At 33.9% G+C, this 23,037-nt stretch overlaps 3 protein-coding genes, 1 long non-coding RNA gene and 1 pseudogene across 4 annotated transcripts; 3 read left to right on the top strand and 2 right to left on the bottom strand.

The window, feature by feature from the left end:
• Positions 1 to 3,437: 3,437 nt before the first annotated feature.
• Positions 3,438 to 4,642, top strand: LOC128201328 (gastrula zinc finger protein XlCGF71.1-like). The gene is made up of 3 exons (XM_052897999.1): positions 3,438 to 3,443; positions 3,542 to 3,662; positions 4,257 to 4,642. The coding sequence occupies exons 1-3, from the start codon at positions 3,438 to 3,440 to the stop codon at positions 4,640 to 4,642; spliced, it is 513 nt and encodes a 170-aa protein (XP_052753959.1).
• Positions 4,643 to 7,971: 3,329 nt separating this feature from the next.
• LOC128201711 (uncharacterized) lies at positions 7,972 to 9,081 on the bottom strand. The gene is made up of 2 exons (XR_008253387.1): positions 8,851 to 9,081; positions 7,972 to 8,669 (listed from the first exon to the last, which is right to left on the bottom strand). It is a non-coding gene; the product is annotated as an uncharacterized LOC128201711 (long non-coding RNA).
• A 587-nt stretch (positions 9,082 to 9,668) lies between these two features.
• On the top strand, positions 9,669 to 11,013 carry LOC128201683 (zinc finger protein 92-like). Its single transcript, XM_052899375.1, has one exon. It carries the CDS (start codon positions 9,985 to 9,987, stop codon positions 10,573 to 10,575), a length of 591 nt encoding a protein of 196 aa, XP_052755335.1. The 5' UTR covers positions 9,669 to 9,984; the 3' UTR covers positions 10,576 to 11,013.
• A 3,479-nt stretch (positions 11,014 to 14,492) lies between these two features.
• On the bottom strand, positions 14,493 to 16,402 carry LOC128201327 (uncharacterized; annotated as a pseudogene).
• Positions 15,402 to 17,995, top strand: LOC113509224 (oocyte zinc finger protein XlCOF6.1-like). The gene is made up of 2 exons (XM_052899317.1): positions 15,402 to 16,115; positions 16,419 to 17,995. Exon 2 carries the CDS (start codon positions 16,483 to 16,485, stop codon positions 17,596 to 17,598), a length of 1,116 nt encoding a protein of 371 aa, XP_052755277.1. The 5' UTR covers positions 15,402 to 16,115; positions 16,419 to 16,482; the 3' UTR covers positions 17,599 to 17,995.
• Positions 17,996 to 23,037: the final 5,042 nt, after the last annotated feature.

The raw sequence follows: 23,037 nt of genomic DNA, 5'->3' as shown, positions 1-23,037 counted from the left end.
TGATGCTTTGCCTCCTGTTTACTATGAAAATGAGTTAATTGCATATGCTAAGAAAGCAAAAAACCTAGGTGTTATAATTGATTGCAATTTATCCTGGAATGAACACATTTATGGGGTCAGCAAAAAGCTATGTTTTTCATTTCATTCTTTTAAACGATTGCAAAAATTCTTACCATTTAAGACAAGGCTTACTTTGGCACAAGCTCTACTGTTATCTCTTCTTGATTATGCCGACATATCCTACCTTGATGCAACTGAAGAGCTTTTAAACAAATTAGAGAGATTACAGAATTTGTGTATACGTTTCATATATGGTCTGCGTAAATATGATCATGTCTCCGCTTATAGAACAAAATTGAATTGGCTGCCAATTCGAAGGCGTCGAGACTTTCATATAATGTCGTTTTTATATTCCGTTCTATATAACCCTACTTTTCCCTCCTATCTTCGTGAACGTTTTGATTTTCTAGTTCCCCATGACGTGTCCTCCCGTTCGACGAAATCTCTTATCCTCAAACTCCCTTCACACTCATCTACGCGCTATAGTGGATCTTTTACCGTCCATGCTGCTAGATTGTGGAATTCTCTTCCCATATCTATCCGTGACAGTCAATCCCTAAATATTTTTAAGAGTAGACTTAAAGAGCATCTTCTATCTCTATGAACATATATTTATTTATCTATATGTGTAGGTATATTGTATGTATATGTGTATGTATATGTAGGTTTATGCATAGATGTAGGTATATATTTATGTATATGTATGTGTGTATTTGTACTATATAATATAATCTAATTAATTTAATTTTGGCTATTTAAAAATTGTACACTGCTGTATCCGCTGACATTGATGCTCCTTTCCACTTTGGGTTTGCTGGAAGAAAACTCTATCAGAGTTAAGCTCGCCTTTGTACTTTTGTTTACCTCTGTCATATTTTTATAACTGATGTGTACAATAAAGTATTAAATAAATAAATAAAATAAATAATCAACTAAAATCACTTAAGATTGGAGAACTTGTTTAACAGTGACCTACTGGGGGGAAGGGATTGTTAGTAATGGAGACTGAGAATCCCATTGCTAGCAATAAACCCAACCAGGTCGACCTCCTCGTGGTTCCCCCTGGAAACTATCATGTTTAATTCCTGATGAATTCATCATGATGGGCTAACTGACCTGTTTTCATTCTCATCTATCTACCTTCACTGGTGCTCCGCCAGCGTATCCCGTTAGCGCGGGCGGAGTTACCAAACCATTTTCACCCATCAAAAAAAAAAAAAAACAGTGACTTACTAATGCCGATAACATTTAAATACTGTTTCTGTACACTAGTATTATAATAACGAAACTCAATTAGGTCAGTTTAAACCACTTGATAACTTTCCTTACTCCACCTCTCCACACACGCCGTCTGCTGTCATCATCTCATCTTTATGTACCTACATTTTATTGATGATATTTATTATTCGACTACCCTGTGACTACACTATATTGACAGCTAAATATATACGGGGTGAATAGATCTTCCGTATCATAAATAGTTCCTTAAAAATCTCATGCAATTACAATCTACCGTAATAGCATGTATGTAAAAAACCTTAAATAGAAGTAAACACAGTCTATCGATAAATATAACCATATTAAAAAAATAAATAAAACTATAAAAATTGAAATTTATGTAATAAATACCTATTAATTATACGTTAAAATGACCATACCGCCCAATATTTATTTTTCCAAGTTTAGGAATGGATATGGCTGATAACTGTGAAGTATATTTTGTTGTTGATACAAAGAATCTCCATTGTAGTACTACAGTCCAATATCTAGCAAAGTACCAAATATTTCTTTAAATAACCCTATAGCGAATATGTGTAGATCATATAATGACGCTCATCAAAATGACTTCGACATATTTGGACTCAGTTATTATCAATTTCGCAGACAATTATATAAAATAATGTAATATTTAGAAATTTCTTAAATAATTTTGTTTTGTTTTTTATTTAACTTTTTTTATATTTATATTTATTTTTATGTTTAAATTATTCATTAATAGTTGCAACCTAATGGCTTCGTCGCAGTCGCATTATTTTTGGATTTATTATTATTGGATCGTGCTGTGCGCACATGTTGTGGCAAGTTTACCTGATCAATACATTATGTACTTGCATATTATAATTTAAGTTTGTATTTGTAAACTTCTGTTATGTGCGCCTAATAAATAAAATAAAAATAAATAAATAAACGGTTGTTCCGAGTAAGCTCTAGCATGCAGCTATGATCCGATGTACAAAATACAAACATCTAATATCCAATACGACAAATAAAACTGATTAAAAGCAGGAAAAGATATAAAAAGTGTATATAAATAGGTATAAATTGAAAAAGAATGATATACAACGACAATAGGGCATGGGGTTGCCACATGATCACGAGCAATGCACTAAATCTATGACGATTTTTAATTAATTAAACATTTACATTGTCCCTATATCACAATAGTGATAAAATGTTTAAAAATATTACTATGGATATAATAGAATGAATATTTATTTTATATTATTATTAAAAAAAATTAAAATTATAATTAAATATTCATGAGGTATGAATATTTAATTAGCAATACTTAAAAATCCGCATCGCACACACAAACCTTCATTGATAAAAATTTCTGTAGGGTAGATACAAGTTCCTGGTCAAATCACTAACGTATACATATCTGTAAAAGAGTTTCCTACCTATTCTTAGAGCAAAGATTTCTTTTCTCCCGAATCTTACTATACTGCTGACTTGCCCGACATATTGTACATTTTATTCCTTGTGCATTTTGTGTGTGCTTTATTTCTCCGACTCGATAATAACAAAGGTAATACCGGCCACTAGACCGATACATATTATTCGTAGACTTAAACCTGCAGTAATCTTCCTATTCTGTTTTACTTTCCTTCTCTGGCAATTAGTTATTGTGTTTACGACCACTTGTGGTAGTGGCACGTACAAGAGACTCGACCTGGAGACGTAAAATGTATAGAAAATTCCAAAATTTGTGTTTATGATATCACAACACGGTCAGAGGGTATCCTCTTTAATAGACGCCACGCGACCTCAGAACTGTCGTACTAGAAGTCCATGAAGGGTCAAAGAACATCGATCTGTATATGAGCAGTCTAACTATAATTAAACTGCCTCAGCATGGCTATCGTATAATAAAAACTTACAGCTAAACAGATCATATGTATTCGCAGTGTCCAGGGTACATGGCAGATCAAACAAGGCTATGGACAATACACAAAGTAAGAATTTGCAGATCTCCGACAACACCAAACAGCGGATGACTCCATACAGTTGTGATGTTTGTAGTAAATATTTTAACAGAAAATCAACATTGCAACAGCATTCGTTGATACATACAGTTGCGAAGCCATATAATTGTGATGTATGTAATAAATGTTTTAAACAAAAATTACAACGGCATTTGTTGATACATACTGGTGATAAGCCATATAGTTGTGATGTATGTAGTAAATGTTTTAGTCAGAAAACACATTTAACACGACATGTTTTGATACATACTACTGATAAACCATATAGTTGTGATGTATGTAATAAATGTTTTAATAAAAAGTCAACATTGCAACGGCATTTGATTGTACATACTGGTGATAAGCCATATAGTTGTAATGTATGTAGTAAATGTTTTGGTCAGAAAACACATTTAACACGACATGTTTTGATACATAACAGAAAATCAACATTGCAACAGCATTCGTTGATACATACAGTTGCGAAGCCATATAATTGTGATGTATGTAATAAATGTTTTAAACAAAAATCAACATTACAACGGCATTTGTTGATACATACTGGTGATAAGCCATATTGTTGTGATGTATGTAGTAAATGTTTTAACCAAAAATCAATATTACAACAGCATATGTTGATACATACTGGTGATAAGCCATATAGTTGTAGTGTATGTAATAAATGTTTTAGTCAGAGAACACATTTAACGCGACATGTTTTGATACATACTGGTGATAAGCAATATACTTGTCATGTATGTAATAAATGTTTTAACCAAAAATCAATATTACAACAGCATATGTTGATACATACTGGTGATAAGCCATATAGTTGTAATGTATGTAGTAAATGTTTTAACAGAGAATCAATATTGCAACAGCATATGTTGATACATACTGGTGAGAAGCCATATAGTTGTGATGTATGTAATAAAAGTTTTAATAAGAAAGCAAACTTAACCCGACATTATTTGATACATAAGGGTGATAAACCATATAGTTGTGATGTATGTACTAAATGTTTTAACCAAAAATCAACATTGCAACGGCATTTGATTATACATACTGGTGATAAGCCATATAGTTGTGATGTATGTAGTAAATGTTTTAGTGATACATCAACATTGCAAAGACATTTATTGATACATACTGGTGAGAAACCATATACTTGTGATGTATGTAATAAATGTTTTAGACAGAAAGGATATTTAACAAAACATTTTTTGATACATAATGGTGGTAAGCCATATAGTTGTAATGTATGTAGTAAATGTTTTAACAGAAAATCAGCACTGCAACGGCATTTGTTGAAACATACTGATGACGATCCGTATTAAATGTATAATTCATGTAGGTGTAAGTATTAATAAAAAAGGTAAAATTCAGAGGTACATACAGCAATACCTTAAGTAACAAGCATTATGTTTAAAATATCACGTCATTATATATATTGTGGAAAGTAATAATGTCATTGTACATAATATGTAAATGTGTGTATACGAGGGGAAGTCAAAAAGTTCGCGGAATGAGGGGAAAGGGAGTTGAAATTAAACATGAAACTATTTTTCATTCTTTATGTATTCTCCGTTAACTTTAATACATTTTTCGGATCTCTTATTTAATTTGTTTATAAAATTGCAGCCTTGATTTTTTCATCATCACCAATTTGTTTTCCACGCAGCTCTTTTTTCACTTTTGGGAATAAATAATAGTCGCTGGGGACCAATTTTGGACTGTAAGGTGTGTGGTCTAAATTTTTAAACTCGTATTAATGGATGACAGTCATAGCAACATGGCACGTGTGGTTGCGTGGCACGTAACGTTGTCGTGCAACAGGAGCATACCTTTTGACATCTTTCCTCTTCTTTTTTCTTTGATATTTCTTCATCAGTCGTCATGATCTTTCTCTTTATACTTCTTCGGAGAAGTCGTGCCTTTTTTATGCCACTGCATCAACTCTTGCTTCGATTCAGGTCCATAGTGGTGAACCCAGGTCTCATCTTCAGTAACAATTCGGGCCATAACTTCTTCCCTACTCTCTCCATAGAGCTTCAAAACCTAGCAAGAACACTCGACACGCTCACTTTTTTAAGTGGCGTGAGCATTTTTGGAACTATCTTGCACGGACCCTAGTCATGCCAAGATGATGATGTAGAATATTTAAAATACATGTGTCGGATATTCCAACCATTGCTGCAAGTTGCTTCTTCTTCAGCCGGGTATCTTCTTATACAAGTTTTTCTACTTTTGCGACGATTTCCGGTATGGTGGCCTCAATTGGCCATCCGGAGCGGGGGTCGTCTTCAATAGACTCTCTTTTTCCTTATTTGAAAAGACCATGGTTTTACCAGGGGCAGAGTCCGCGTAAACTGCTAACAGCTCTTGAAAAATCGTCTAAGCGGATTTTCCTTGCTTGGTGAGGAACTTAATAACGGCATGGTGTTCAATTTTCTCCATACTCGCTGACTTCTTCCAGATTCACTTGTTTCAAGGTCGATATCTCAAAAGTTAATTACCCGATTTGGTTCAAACTTGGTATATATACTTTTAATGAGATGCTTAACAAGTAGCTACTTGGATGAGTAAATCAACCCCCACCAACCCCTCCATTCCGCGAACTTTTTGATCTCCCCTCGTAACGTGACATAGTTTTGATCAATTTATTATTGTATAATATGATACTAATGGTTTTCCTTCACAAAAACAAGAATATTTCAGAATATTTTTCTTTTCTTATAACACAAGGAGCCCATGAGCACCTGCAACACTAGAGGAATTGCAGGTGTTTCCAGTCTTTAAAAATGAATATGCTCTTTTCGGGAAGGTTAGGATGTCGCATTGGTACTAAAAACGCCGTGACGAACACAACGGAATCAGAGAGTATATAGTTTAGATCATCGTGGCTTTAACAGGCAACTAATCTTCTAATTATTCGATGAGCAATTCATTGGAATTATTGGAAAGATTTTCAAATTGTTTGACTACTAATTTAATTGAAAATGTTATTACATGTTATTACGGCCATATTACACAACCAAATTCAGATACAACCTACTTGCATACTTTCTACATAAACTGTGTCGAATATATAATCTAGTAATGTAAAATTTGTTATTGACAAATAATGGACATATCGAACATTTTCTATACACTAGCTTGCTATGAGTTGAGAAAAATAGCAACTGATGGTGTATCCTTCGTCCTCTTCTTACTAATCATATTTGGAGAAGAAGAAAGGAGGCAACCATATAATTTACAGTTTTTATTTTATCATTCCTTCTATGTAATTCTTTGTTCTTACTATTTCTATAAATTTAACTTCTGCAGACTAGCCAACAGGCTATTTAATTTTAATATATGTTTATCCCTCTCTAACGCATTGGCAATATCATAAATATAACGAGAAACTTACTATCCATTCTATTATCGAAATATTTGAATCACACTGATACTACCAGCGCAAAATTCTGCGCGGAATAATTTATTTTTATTAATGTATTTATTTATTCATAGGAAAACCAGGGCTACACTAGAGCAAAAAAATATAATTTAGAACTAATAGTGGCGGTAATGTCAAATGTCCCGTGATTTCGATATAATTGATACTATCGTATAATCTGACTGTCCGTGCTTATATTAAATATGACAAGCATAGAATAACAGATTGTACGACAGTCGTTTCAAACTAATGTTTTTATTTTAATCATTAAACTATGTTCTATGCCATCCACCGAGCGACGAGATGACCGGAATTCTCTTCACCTAATTATAGAAATAAAACAAAATCTTATATTATTAGATAATGGTTTATTAAAAAAAAACATTTCACATTACTTCATACATACATACATATCTGTCACGCCTGTCTCCCATTAGGCTAGGCAAAAACAATGGAACGCCAAACGCTTCGATTCAAACAAACCTCTTTCGCCTCTTCGTTCTGTTTACTTCATTCTATTGTATTTATACGTATGTATTTATGTCTGTGATATGTACATACAACAACTCACACTTTACTGACAAGTCAAATCGCCAATAATAGATAAAATTATAATTTTGTACATAATCCAGCAGTTAAACGTAACATCACAAGAACAATGACCAAAATAAACTATAATCAACACATACTGATGAGGATGCATTCTTTGTTACGTAGTTCTTATAATTACCTCATCAGAACAGCTACGATATTATTATTTTAGTCGCAGTTATTCTGCATTGTCATCGAACTTGAATGCATATGAAATATTTATGGAAATTCGATGATTATGCATCGATAGTGTGTTAGCAAGTAGTTGAAAGTGGATTAATATAACGGTCAAGGAAGGATATCGCTGATATTGACTGTATTTTTGTTGTTAATGCAAGTAATCTCCATTGTTCTATTATGGTCTAATATCCAGCAAAATACCAACAAAAAGTTATCGCAAATAAGCTCTAGCGTGCAACTATACCCAATATACAAAATTCAAGAATTTGATATCCAATAGGTGAAATAAAATGATTAAAACTAGGAAAATATTTTAAAAGTATATATAGGGGAGAGTCCTTCAGTACCGTCAACCTAAGGTTTTTTAAAAATAATATAAATTTCTTTGACATGTTCCGTATTATACCTATTCATATATATAGAACAACCCTTTTGCTACAAATAAAAAAAATAAAGTATTGAGATATTTTAAAAATAGTAACTTTATTAATTATATTTTAAGACATTAAAAAATCAACTGTTATAAAACTGTCCTCCAGTACCGGCCAATAAAAATATGTATAGTTATACATGGCAAAAGTCACAAATATATTGGTTTAACAGCTCTGATATATTTGCACAAGCTTCGTGGACCCAGATCTTACAATTTCCATATTGTATCCAATCTTCCTCGTGAGTTTCTAGGCACAAAGGACAAGTTGTCAGTTCCTGAGTAGATTGATTGTGTGGACGGTATTGGTTTTCTTTATCATTTCTGGATTTTTTGCTTTTCTTGCCGACTAATGAAAATGACTGGTAATTTCAACTTTTCAGCAATTTGGAAAGCAAGGTGAAGAAATTCCTGTTTATTTAAAGGCATTAATCTATTTGCCAAGTCTTTAATATGTTCAGCTAATATTTCTTCATGTTCAGATGAAAAAGTTTTATGAAAGTGACCCATAACCGGCTTCATATATATCTCTTTGTTATTTTTAACAGCATTTACTCTATCATTTAAGGTAGTCCTTGGTACCCGATAGCGATCAGCTGCCTGACGTGCACTTATTTCTTTATTCAACACCTTTTGCACTGCTTTATGCATATTCTCAGGATGCCAAGTACCTTTCTTCTTCAATCTCTTATCATTATTCTCATCACCAGACATCTTTAAGCACCTAAAAGCAAATTAACCTTGTTAAAATTCAACAGACACAGTGGCCGGTACTGGAGGACAATTTCGTGGCCGATACTGTAGGAAACGGAATCAAATATATATTTGAACGTAATTAAAGTAACACTATAAATAATCAATTTTACATTTTGTTATAATAATTATATATATTATTGTGTACATACCAAGCTAAAATAATTAGTGAACTCGTTCTCTAATCGCAGTAATCACCCTCTGAACTTTACTTGTGTTTTGAACAAACGTCACGTAATGAACAAATCAGTCCACTGAAACAAAACACGTCGCGACTCAATCTTCCTCTGCGAGGTAAACACTCATGTCCATGTGGAAGCTTGATATGAAAATTAATATTAGTGCTATCTATTATAATATTACGGAAATTGCATCTGGCCGGTACTGGAGGACTTTTCCCTAATGTAAAAAAATTTGTTCAGTGACAACACTATGTGGGGTTGCCAGATGATCATGAGAAATGCACTACATACTAAGAAAATTGTTAGTTTATTGTTTTTTTTACATTGTACCCATATCACAATAGTGATGAAATGTTTAAAAACTATGACTATGGATATGAGTGAATATTTTATTCTTTATTATTAGTAACAAAATTTACAAACAATTACAATTCTGTATTCGTACCTCCCTTTTAATTACATGTATTTTTAAGTAGCAATACTTAAAAACAATACACTGGAACGCACACAAACCTTGACAAAAAATTCTGTAGGGTAGATACAAGCCCCTGGTCAAATCACTAACGTACATTTATCTGTACAAGAGTTTTCTAACTGTCTTTAGATCAATGTCTTCGGTTTTAGTCATAGTTATAGCTTCTCTGATATTACTACACTTCTGACTTATTCAATTTATTGTATTATTTATTCCTTGTGCATTTTGTGTGTGCTTTATTTCTCCGACTCGATAATAACAAAAGTAGTACCGACCACTAGACCGAGACATATTATTTGTAGACAAACCTGCCGCAGTCTACCTATTCTATTTTATTTTCCTTCTCTGGCAATCGGTTGTAATTTTTATGACCACTTGTGACAGTGTCATGTACAAGAGAATGGTACTGGAGAAGTAGATATCCAGCAAATTTTCAGTGGATACCCTCTTCAGTAAACACGAAGTGACCTCAGATCTGTAGTACAAGGAATGCATGAATGAATATTTCTAGTTTAGCAGTCTGACTGTAATAGTGAACTGCCTCAGCATGGTTATGATATAACAGAAAATTACAGCTAAACAAGTCTAAGTATATTCCAGTAGTGTCCACCGTGCATGTCAGACAAAATATGGCTACGGACAATACACAAGGTGAGAATTTACATGTCTCGCACGACACCGAACAACAGATGACTCCATACCGTAAAGAGCGTCCAGGCTGCAACACAGTTATGAATACCACACAGGAACCGGTGACTGAACAAGGAGGGACCATATTTGAAACTGCTGGACCTTCCAAACCTAATTCTGAACGAGTTCTGTATAATAAGGATGAGGATAAAGTTTATTCATGTGTGGTATGCAGTAAGACATTCGAGACCTACAATACACTGAAATACCATATGACAGTCCATCCTGAACAGGAAATATTTTTGTCTAATAAAAAGCTATACAGTTGTGATGTATGTAATAAATGTTTTAAAATAAAATTAACACTGCAACGGCATATGTTGATACATACTGGTGAGAAGCCATATAGTTGTGATGTATGTAGTAAATGTTTTAACCAAAAATCAACATTGCAACGGCATTTGATTATACATACTGGTGAGAAGCCATATAGTTGTGATGTATCTAATAAATGTTTTTCACAAAAAGGAAATTTTACTCGACATTATTTGATACATACTGGTGATAAGCCATATAGTTCCGATGTATAATAAAGGGTTTAATCAAACGCTAGTTTAACACAACATTTGTTGATACATACTGGTGATAAACCATATAATTGTAATGTAGGTAAGTCTTACACTGTATACAGAAATGTTTTCGCAGAAAGTTTAATTTAACATAGCATTTATTGAAACATAATGATAACAAGCCATGTTAAATGTAATTATTCATAAATATAACAATTCATGTAAATGTAAGTATCTATAAGACAAAAGTTCAGAGGTACAAACAGCGACACCTTAAAATAGAATAGCGAAGCAATACATGTCATCGTACAGAATATGTAGACGTGTGTATAACGTTACAAAGTTTTGATCAGTTAATTATTATATAATATGAAACTAAAGAATTTGAGTAGAAAAGACGTAACTACCCCTTTTGGACTTTTTAACTTAATGATGTTATTTTGTTCAAAATTGAACAGTCTTGGGATCTGTATAATTATTAATTATGTTAATCAAAGCAGTAATTAATGAAATATAATTATTTTACATATTTGTTGTATTTTTTTATTTTTTTACATAAACCAAAAACTAAAGCAAAAGCTATTTTTATCGCTCATCTGTAACGTATGTGCCATACCATAGTGATATGAAACAGCGGGGTAAATATTGTTAGTAAAAGTAAAGGAGTCTGACATTGCCATTGGGCGTTTTTAAACTCTTACGTGGAACTTCACGGTATCGTACGATTTTACCGTCACGAACAATGGGAGCGCAAACAGTTCCTGCGAATAAATCTAATATCATGGTGAAGGATCGGACACTCTTGAGGGTGTTTTTGGTGGACGTCACTATACCGCAAGACGAGAACCTCGTGAAAGCCTAAACCGAGAAAGAGTTCTGTCAGTGAACGGTCTTATCCTAACCAGTCTGAAACAACATCTCAGACGGTTGGGAGTGCGAGGCGGCTCACCCCCGGTAAGATGCAGAGAGCGGTGCTCTTAGATACTGCTCTTTTTTTTTTATATAACTTAGAATAGCAAACAAGCTGACGGTCCACCTGATGGAAAGTGGTATCCGTCGCCTATAGACATGAGCAGTGCCATGGACATAACAGAGTATACTGTTTCGCTTATGATACCCCCCATGCGTTGCCATTCCTGAGGACTCAGGTTTTATTCCTCTGTACCCAGTAAATTCACGCCATATCCCACCCTTCAAACCGAAACACTGCCATGCAAACACAGCTGCTTCACGGTTGAAATACGAATGGGACAGAGGTATCCAAGCAATCGACTTGTACAAAGTCGCCCTCTGGTAAGCATTGTACACTCATTTCTCTCTCTGGGGCCATTTTTTTTTTTTTTTTTTTTTTTTATACCACTGTGGTGGCAAACAAGCATACGGCCCACCTGATGGTAAGCGGTTACCGTAGCCTATGAACGCCTGCAATACCAGAGGTATTACGCGCGCGTTGCCGACCCTGAAGAAACCTCTTTACCCCCCTTTTGAAGAACCCCATGCTGTAGTCTCTCGGGAAAACCTCGGCAGGGAGCTCATTCCATAACCTGAGTGTTCGTGGGAAAAAGCATCTCTGAAACCGCGTTGTACGCGACCATTTAGGCTGTAAGGTATGAGGGTGAACTCCCTGTCGATGGCGAGCCGTACGATGATAGAAAGTGGCCGTAGGCATCATATCGAACAGTTCCTCTGAGCACAATCCGTTGTATAAGCGGTAGAACACGCAGAGTGAGGCAAAATCTCTCCTAAGACTTAAATAAAGCCATGAATCTCGTCCGACTATGCTTCTGCCAGGGTTTAGTTTGCCATCTCCTCTCCTTAAGAGGGGAGATGTGAATTTTGTAAATAATAGTAATAATATTTTTATTTGCTATGATTTTGGGTATAAAATATTAGATCTTATAAATTAAATTTTACCTTCCACTATCTACTTAGATCAAGCGTGCAAATATTGAAAACAAAAGTTACAATAATTAATAAAAGATATAATAAATCTCTAAGAATTATCGATGATCCTTGTCTTACAAACGGTAATGAACCCTTAAGTCTTAAGGAGAGATTTTGCCTCACTTTGCATATTCTACTACTTGTACAATGGAATCTGCTCAGAGGAAATGTTCGATATGATTAGGCATCATTCACTCATATCATAATCATTCAACACACAATTCGGCCACTTTCTACCATCGTACAGCTCGAATCGACAAGTTTACTTTCATATCCTAGAGCCTAGGTGGTCGCGTACAACTTGCTTTCAGAGATGTTTTCTCGCACAAACGTTCAGGTTTGATTAGGTTGCCACCTTAGTGGTATAAGAAAAGTGAGTAAGCGTGTGCCTGCCTGCGCTGCTCATCAAAATATAATTGTGGATGTGCAAGTTTTACGGAGATATCGTAGAATACCTAAGCGTTGAAGCTGTTACGAGTACTTAGTTTATTTGGGATTACACCGGTGGAGAACGCTATTGTACAATGTACTATAGCATTCTCCATCGCCACAATGTACTGTATGGATACAATATGTAGGTACTGTATGGATTTGCCATTGGGTTTCCATGCTATTGCAAGATCCTGGTATTGCGCAAGTCTATCTGATATGGTAGTTTGGGCCCAGTTATCATTAGTACCAGTGAATAGTAAGAAAGTCTTATTAAATTTACGCATATGTTTCCAGATAAAGCAGTGTAGCGCTGAAAAGAATTGCATAGTGATGGCCAGCTTTTAGTTCTTTCCTGTTTCAAAGTGAGTTTTTTAAGTGTTTGTAATCTCTTGAATTCTAAATGTGTGGAATCAGAAGGATTATTTTTAAATTTAATATATGCTTCCTTTGAGTTACTCACAACTTCTGAACATTTGGTATTCCACCATGGTATCCTAGGTTTTATATATAATTTTCGATCAGTAGGTGAGTTAGTTATAGATTTACAATTAGAAGGAAGAGACATTTCTATAGCACAATAAAGTATTTTACTAAAACAACATTCTATTGGAGAATAACATTGATATTTAAATTCCATTAATAAAGTATCAACGTTTTTTTGCTACTTTTTCCAGTCTACTAATCTAAGATTTGGAAAGTTTGGAAAAGGTGTTGAACCGTCATTCTGTTTATTAGCATTTTAATTACTATTTATAGTGATATTTAATTTTACAGAGAGGTGGCAACTACCAAGCGGGTCATCATGAACAGACCAGTCACAACATAAAGCCATTGATGAAGTAACTAACGTCAAATCAAGTACATTGGGATGCCATGATAGCGTTCCCACTATAGTTGGTTGACCATTAGTAAGAAGAATCAAGTCATTGTTATTAATAACATCCAAGACATCTCTACCATGAGGAGAACTAGAATTGCACCCCCAAGCAATATGATGGGCGTTAAAATCGCTAGCAAAAATCAGGAAACTGTGAATAGACTTTATTAAATCATCAAGTTTATTTTTATTAAATAGAGGATTGCAGTTGGTTGGACTATAAAAACTAACAATGTTTATTTCTTTATTACCTACAACAATACATACACAAATATTCTAAATAGAATTGTCGAAATTCGTATTGATTCTAGAATATGAAATTTTGTTGTATAGCTACTCCATTATGTTTCTTACCAGTATCGTTCCTTTCAATGTTATAACCGCGTATGTTAAACTTTTGATTAAGTCTAAACCAAGTTTCAGAGATAATTCCAATAAAGATTATTATTATTATTATTAATATGAATGTTATAATCGTAAAGAAATTTTAATAATACAAGCCTGTTACTGACTATACTCTGAGCGTTCCATTGTACTATGTTTATCTTATCCATTATTTAACTAAAGATGAGTTACTAAATGTAGAAATTAAACTATCTTTTAATGAACCTGTGTTATGAGACACATTTTTGTTAGAGACTAATTTCATAATAGATTAAACTAATAAATTCATAAATATATCTGATTTTGTTAATTTATTAATTTGTGTTTCTATTGACTTTGCTGATAAATAAGGAAACGATTTTTCATTTAATACATCAGAGTGTTCAAGTGCATGGGATTTAATTTTGTTTTCTTCTATTTTCTGTTTTTTTTAATGGACATACATTTGCTACGGCGACGTGATTTTCGCCACAGTTGGCACATTTAGCATCTACTGATTTTAGTGTACATACAAGAAAATTATGTTTTGCTTGTTTTGCTGTACATGTTGAGCAAACTTCATTATTGCAATATTTGACTATATGACCAAAACGCATACAACGTAGGCATTGTTTGACATGTAGGAACATACTGACTTACCTTATATCTCCAATGATCCAGATATACATACTCTGGGAGCTGGGTTGAAGCGAAGGTGACTGCGACCGTTTGCGTTGGCTGGTAAGAGACTGCATCACCATCACCTTGCACTCGTCGCATAAAACGCCGGACTTGGATAATATTTCTGGAACTGCCCATTAACGAAAATATCTGTTTATTACTGAGCTGAATGCGAACATAAGTCAGGACTCCCGTGACTTACATATCTGCAGCAGGAATTGTCGCCAACATATTCAGCTCTTCCAGTAATTTGTGATTTTGTAAAAAGACATTAACATTATTCGAGATATCAAAGGTTACTCCTACTTTAAACCTATTTACAGGTCTAAGGTGTAGAATTCCTGACACGCAGTGCTTTCTGACAGCCTGGGATAATTTTAGCCTATCTTTATCCGAAAAAGTAGTGTTGGGTTGTTTATGAGAGAGTAAGACGATAAATTCTTATTTGTTAGAATTTTCAGGATATTTTCGGCTATAACTAAGAACTTTATAGAATTTATATTTGTCTTGATCGTTTTTTTCATCCGACCCTGAATTATTGTCCTCAACACCTATACCATCTTCTTTATTTCGTTTTTCCCACTCCCCATTATGTAAAATTATCTACCCGCTTGAAGACTTGCTACGTATATAAAAGGTTATTTACAAATATGTACAAAATAAATAACAAATAAATATGTTTTTGAATTATTTGCGAAAGTGTGCCTTTTTTATTCGAATGTTTCCGCCAGAAAAAAACTTAAGAGTAAAATAAAATAAAAAAAAAATCTTTACTGACAACAGGTTGTGGGGTTGCCATATGATCATGAGCAATTCACTACATTCGAAGAAAATTGGTGGTTTGTTACATAATTGCATTCTATCTATACTAAAATAGTGATGAAATGTTTAAAAAATATGACTATGAATATAAAACACTATTCTATTATATTTATAAATAATTATAACTTAATTTTCATACCTTCCTTTTACTATATATGTATTTTAAAGTAGCAATACTTAAAAGTAATACTCCTCAACGCATACACAAACCTTTTTTATTGGAAAAAAATCTGTAGGGTAGATACCAGCCCCTGGTCAAATCACTAACGTACACTTATCTGTACAAGAGTTTCCTATCTGTCCTTAGAGCAAAGATTTCGGTTTTAAACATAATCACAACCTCTTTAATGTTACTATACTGCTGACTTATTCGACATATTTTACTGTTTATTCTTTGTGCATTTTGTGAGTGCTTTATTTCTCAGACTCGATAATAATAAAGGTAATACCGGCCATTAGAGCGATTCATGTTATTTGTACACTTAAACCTACGGCAGTCTATCTATTCTGTTTTGTTTTCCTTTTATGGCAATCGGTTGTTATTTTTACGACCACTTGTGACAGTGTCATGTCCAAAAGACTCGTACTGGAGATGTAGATATCCAGCAAATTTTCAGTGGGTACCCTCTTTAGTAAACACGAAATGACCTCAGATCTGTCGTACAAGGAATGCATGAATGAACATTTCTAGTTTAGCAGTCGTACTGTAATAGTGAACTGAATCAGCATTGTTATCATTTAACAGAAAATTACAGCTAAGCAAGTCTAAGTATATTCCCGTAGTGTCCACCGTGCATATCAGACAAAATATGGCTACGGACAATTCACAAGGTGAGAATTTACATGTCAGCCATGACACTGAACAGCAGATGACTCCACACCATGAAGAGGGTCCAGACTGCTGTACAGTTATGAATACCACACAGGAACCGTTAGATGAACAAGATAACTGTCAGCATGGCATAGACGGAGCGGGAGTTGTAATGACAGAGTATGTTGATGTCACTGGAGAATCGGATGTCACCTTTGGAACTACTGAATATTTAAAACCTGGTTCTGAACGAGTTCTTAATAATGAGGATGATAAGAATAATGTCTTTAAATCTGAGCAACAGAAAAGAAGAAAATCATGTGATAAAGTTTATTCATGTGAGGTATGCAGTAAGACATTCGAGACCTACAATACACTGAAATACCATATGTCAGTCCATACTGAACAGGAAATATTTTTGTCTAATGAAAAGCCATATACTTGCGATGTATGTAGTAAACGTTTTAAAATAAAATTAACACTGCAACGGCATATGTTGATACATACTGGTGAGCAGCCATATAGTTGTGATGTATGTAGTAAACGTTTTAACAGTAAATTAACACTGCGACGGCATATGTTGATACATACTGGTGAGAAGCCATATAGTTGTGATGTATGTAATAAATGTTTTAAAATAAAATTAACACTGCAACGGCATATGTTGATACATACTGGTGAAAAGCCATATAGTTGTGATGTATGTAGTAAATGTTTTAACAGTAAATTAACACTGCAACGGCATATGTTGATACATACTGGTGAGAAGCCATATAGTTGTGATGTATGTAGTAAATGTTTTAACAGAAAATCAACATTGCAACGGCATCTATTGACACATACTGGCGATAAGCCATATAGTTGTGATGTATGTAATAAATGTTTTTCACAAAAAAGAGGTTTAACACGGCATTTGTTGATACATACTGATAATAAGCCATATAGTTGTGATGTATGTAATAAATGTTTTATCCAAAAAGGAAGTTTAACTCGACATTATTTAATACATACTGGTGATAAGCCATATAATTGCGATGTATGTAATAAACGTTTTAGTAGAAAGTTTACTTTAACACAACATTTGTTAAAACATACTGATGACAAGCCATGTTAAATGTATAATGTATTTACAAGACAAGATAAAGTTCAGAGGTACAAACAGCAACACCTTAAGTAGTAAGCGTTATGTGTGACATATCACGTGATTATATATATTGTGGAAAGCAACAGATGTCATTGTACATAATATGTAGATGTGTGTATAACGTAACAAAGTTTTGATCAATTTATTATTATATAATATAAAACTAAAGAATTTGAGTAGAAAAGACGTAACTATCCCTTTTGGCTAATATAACTTAATTATGTTATTTTGTTCAAAATTGAACAGTCTTACGATCTGTATAATTATTAATTAATCAATGCAATAATTAACGAAATAAAATTCTTTTACTTATTTGTTGTATTTTTTTATTTTTGCACATAAACCAATGTAAAAGCCATTTTTATCGCTCATCTGTAACGCATGTGCCATACCATAGTGATATGAAACAGTGGGGAAAATATTGTTAGTAAAAGTAAAGGGGTCCGACATTGCCATTAGGCGTTTTTAAACTTTTACGTGGAACTTCACGGTATTCTACTTACTTGGACACCTCTGTCCCATTCGTGTTTCAACTGTGAAGCAGCTCTGTTTGCATGGCTGTGTTTCGGTTTGAAGGGTGGGATATGGCGTGACTTTACAGGGTACAGAGGAATAACACCTGAGTCCTCAGGAATGGCAACGCGTGGAAGGTATCATGGGCGAAACTCTGTTATGTCAGTATACTCTGCTCATGTATATTGGCGACGGTTACCACTTTCCATCAGGTGGGCCGTCAGCTTGATTGCCATTCTAAGTTGTATCAGAAAAATCTACGATTTTACCGTCACGATACAATGGGAAAGCAAACAGTATGCATTTGTATGGAGACGCTTTTAAGCATTCTTTACAATTATAACGTGGTCGTCCACCATCACGGCATTGCCGTAACCCTTCCGTGGCAGACCTAGGCTCGCCTATAAGATCGTCGCGGCAATTTTAGAAGTGCGAGCTATAATAAGACACATGTCGGGCATGTCACCATCCAGGAGAGTCACTCGGACACATACTTTCGGGTTGACCAGCTCTTACCAACACTGAGTACTTGCACAGACACAACCAGATAACCAAAACACTTCATTAAAATTATCCCGGGTAAGATGCAGAGAGCGATGCTTTTAGATATTGCTCGCATTGTACGCTGATAACTCTCCCTGAGGCCGTGAATCCCGGCTGACCATACTTCTGCCGGGGGTTTTTTGGTGTTGCAAGTATCCGAAAAAATCCCTACAATTGAATTAAAATTTCCGAAATCAGGTAAATTTATTCAATAAGATGTGAATTGTTTTTAATTATTATTTGTATTTTGTGTTATTTTCTTACATAATATAAAATTGATCTTAGTATGTACATAGAGTTTTATTTAATATTATGCAGAATATCTAATGCTATTCATATTAATTAAAATTTTACGACACAGTTACTTGAATTATTAATAAAACAGGTACCATTCTCAAGCGACTTCAAAATGAACATTTTAAATTCTACTACATACAGGATGTCCGGTAATGAAGGGATAACCTTGAAACATCTTATAGTTCAACTTATGGCCATCATGAACAAAAACCGAAACAAAATAAATATATCATAAGTAGTACCTTTGTTATCTTTATTTCAAAGAAAGTAAATTTTTTCTATCTTATTTTACTGTTCTGATCACTATTACAAGAAATTAATGAATTCTATTGGTTTTTTGGTTGTTTTATTATTATACACTAACTGTGCTGATAGACAGAAAGTGAATAGTATGACTAACTATTGCAGTTTTTTTTTTAATACGCGAACAAATTTATTTTTGAACATTATGCAAAATAATATTTTTTAAACAAAGTTCAAACCTCTTGCGTATAAAAAATTTATGAATACATGGATGACCAATAATTTTAAAATAATGTCTGTTTCAAGTAGATTTTACAATGGTACAATTCATAACTGTATCTATCATAAATAGTAAATTATTACCATTAATGTAGAAAAGGAGAAAATTTTACTAAATAACAAAATTTGTAATATGGGAACATTTTTCAAATTAAATTGTATCTCAACTCTGGGGAATAATAAAAAACAACATTTAATATTCAAAATAATTTTAGAATTTTTTATTGGTGATATAAATCAAGGTGATATAATTCAAGTTCAAAATTAAAGGAAAAATGGTTAAAAAATAAATTTGACAGCTATGTTTTTTTTTTCTGCAATGGACATTAAAAAGGTATCCAGACATGATCAACTTAAAGTGAACTTGTTCTTTTAAATATTTTTTGGGCATTCAATGTTATGATGGAAATTTTCACCATTATGCAAAAAAGGATTAAAAATATGCCTCTTTTATAGATTAGCGATTTTCGAGTGCGATCTTTTACACCTTTGTCACCTGTTACCTGCCAAAGCCACGATGATCTAAAATACATACTCCTTGACTGTTCTTACCTGTGTTAGGAGCATGCGTAGAGAAATTTTCAGTTTTTATGATATAACGAAGGGTTAATCCTCACGGGCACTTGCTCTAGAACCGATACGATATCCTAACCTTCCAGAAAGGGGGGAAAGGGATTGTTAGTAATGGAGACTGAGAATCCCATTGCTAACAATATACCCAGCCAGGTCGACCTCCTCGCGGTTTCCCCTGGAAACTATCATGGTTAATTCCTGATGAATTCATCATGATGGGCTAACTGGCCCGTTTTCATTCTCATCTATCACCCTTCTCTGGTGCTCCGCCAGCTTATTCCGTTAGCGCAGGCGGGGTTACCATACCATTTTCACCCATAAAAAGAGTTAACCTTCCAGAAAAGAGCACATTCATTTTTAAAAGGCCGGCAGCGCACCTGCTATGCCTCTGGTATTGTAAGTATTCATGGGCGATGGTAGTCACTTACCTTCAAGTCAGTCGCATGTTGTTAAATATCTAGAACGCACCTCATACATTGTGTCATACGATGGTGGCGCCATTGCTGCTTTTGTACCTTAGTTTTGTACTTCTGTAAAGGTTTATTATAATGTATGAATTTTTTTTTATACAACTCAAAATGACAAACAAGCTGACGGTCCACCTGATGGAAAGTGGTAACCGTCACCTATAGACATGAGCAGTACCATGGACATAACAGAGTATACTGTTTCGCCCATGATACCCCCATGCGTTGCCATACCTGAAGACTCGGATGTTATTCCATTGTATCCAATAAATTCACGCTATATCCCACCCTTCAAACCGAAACACAGCCATACAAACACAACTGCTTCACGGTTGAAACACGAATGGGACAGAGGTACTCAAGCAATCGACTTTTGTACAAAGTATACTTCATACTGTTAAGAATGTATAAGTTTATGCTTTTGCCTACTGTCAGTCTATAGTAATAAAAGTAATATATAGATATTGTCTGTGGAATATAAATGAATAAAGTAATAGCATTATAAAATTATTATTTATTTTATTATAAATAAATATCCCCAACAACACATACCACTGTTGGTAAGTTAATTTCTAGTATGGTTATTATCTCCTGGTACCTTTTTAAATTGGCTCTCACATTAATTTTGAAACCAATAATAATACAACTTAGAATGGCAAACAAGCTGACGGCCCACCTGATGGAAAGTGGCAACCGTCGCCCGTAGACATGAGTAAGTACCATGGATATAACAGAATATACTGTTTCGCTCATGATACAGAGGTACCCAAGCGATCGACTTTTGTACAAAGTAAATGTGTTGTACAAGCTACTATAAGTAGACGTTTTATTACCAATTCATCTTTATTTTCATTTATATACTAAAATCCGGATTTAACGTGAACTTGCAAATATTCAACACATGCTCGTTTGCTACTAGCGTTATTAAAAAAGACAAATAAATATTTTAATCATGGCACTCGCTTTTGCGAGTAAAAACATTTAATAGGATTTTTAACGGGTGATGATGGAATGGTAACTCCCCCTGTGCTATAGGTATATGCTGGCGGGCAACCAGTGAGGAATGATAAGTGAGGATGAAAGCAGGTCCATTACCCATGGAGGCAGCTCTGCTTTACACTCAATGATTCCGATGCCATCGCCGATGTGGTGCTCCAGGGAATGGAATAATTTAACTCATTACTTATTCCTTAGTCTGTGGTGCCCGTCGGTAGAAAATCCAAACCCTGGTATGGAGCCTCTTGTAGAACAGCATCTCGTTTGAATCAGGAGTGCTTCCTAGCCTGGGCCAAAACTGTGATGTCTAGAGATCTTAACACAGTGTACTTAAAAAGTAGTACAGCTCTGCCTCTATGTCCTTCAAAAGAGTTATATCCACAGCAAAGTAAGAGCATTTTAGTAGAATATGCATATATGTATGTATATATATATATATATATATATATATATATATATATATATATATATATATATATATATATATATATATATAATTTAGCGGCACGTCCCGGCTTTGCACGCATGAACATTTTTACAACATTTTACATTTTTATCTGATCCTACCTAGCTACCTATTTCATAGATGTGCCCGCCCCCACCTGCCCCTCTCTCCCACCGCTAAAATGCCTGACTAGGTAACCACACGGCTGACACGGCGCGGGCGACGGGCGGCGCCTTTTCTATATCTGACTTTTTAACATGTCTTTCGAATGGAATATACGATATGAAAAATTCTAAAAGTAATCTGCAGGTATTGAAACAATTATGAATACAAAATAATTTATTCAGATAAGGATTAATAAATAGGTATGAATAACGTGTACAACGCGACAGCGTTATTTTTTCTATTTCCATGACTTATTAAATTCGTAATATCTATTATAATTAAAAAATTGAAACAGTTTTGAAAACAATTTTTTTCAAAACTGTTTCCAAAAATTTATTTGGATAAAGATTTAGACAGTAGTATGAATAACATGGTATAATTTTGGTCGGTATTTCTCTCAACTTTTAAAATGTAAAAGTGATTATTGTGACATAACGATAATAGTTGGACATATAGTGTCGCGAAGTTTTTTGTAGTTAAGTATTTATATTTCCTTCAATATTGTAGAACATACTTTTGTTCTATCACCAATAGTTTCCGCAGCGCACGCGACCAAAGATATTTTATAGCATTTTTCTACACCTTTAGTTATATTATAAAAGTTTTAGTAAGGAAATCTAATCTTTTCTAGCAATAATTATAGCCTATATTACTCAGAGTAAATATAGTTTTCTCATCGTGAAAGAATTTTTGTAATTGGCAAAATAGTTTTTGAGTTTATTCATTACAAATATACATACACACAAAAATACAAGTCTTTCCTCTTTATAATATTAGTATAAACAAACATACAAAACAACACACAAAAATAGAAATCTTTCCTCTTTATAATATTAGTGTAGATGTTGATAAAATCCACTTCAAATGGGGAATTTTAATTCAATTGTG

This window comes from Galleria mellonella, unplaced genomic scaffold (assembly GCF_026898425.1).
Source record: "Galleria mellonella isolate WM207_F2 unplaced genomic scaffold, CSIRO_AGI_GalMel_v1 utg121, whole genome shotgun sequence".
NCBI classification, from domain to species: domain Eukaryota; kingdom Metazoa; phylum Arthropoda; class Insecta; order Lepidoptera; family Pyralidae; genus Galleria; species Galleria mellonella.
The sequence above is the reverse complement of the archived record's forward strand: the minus strand, read 5'-3'. Positions and strand labels throughout refer to the sequence as shown.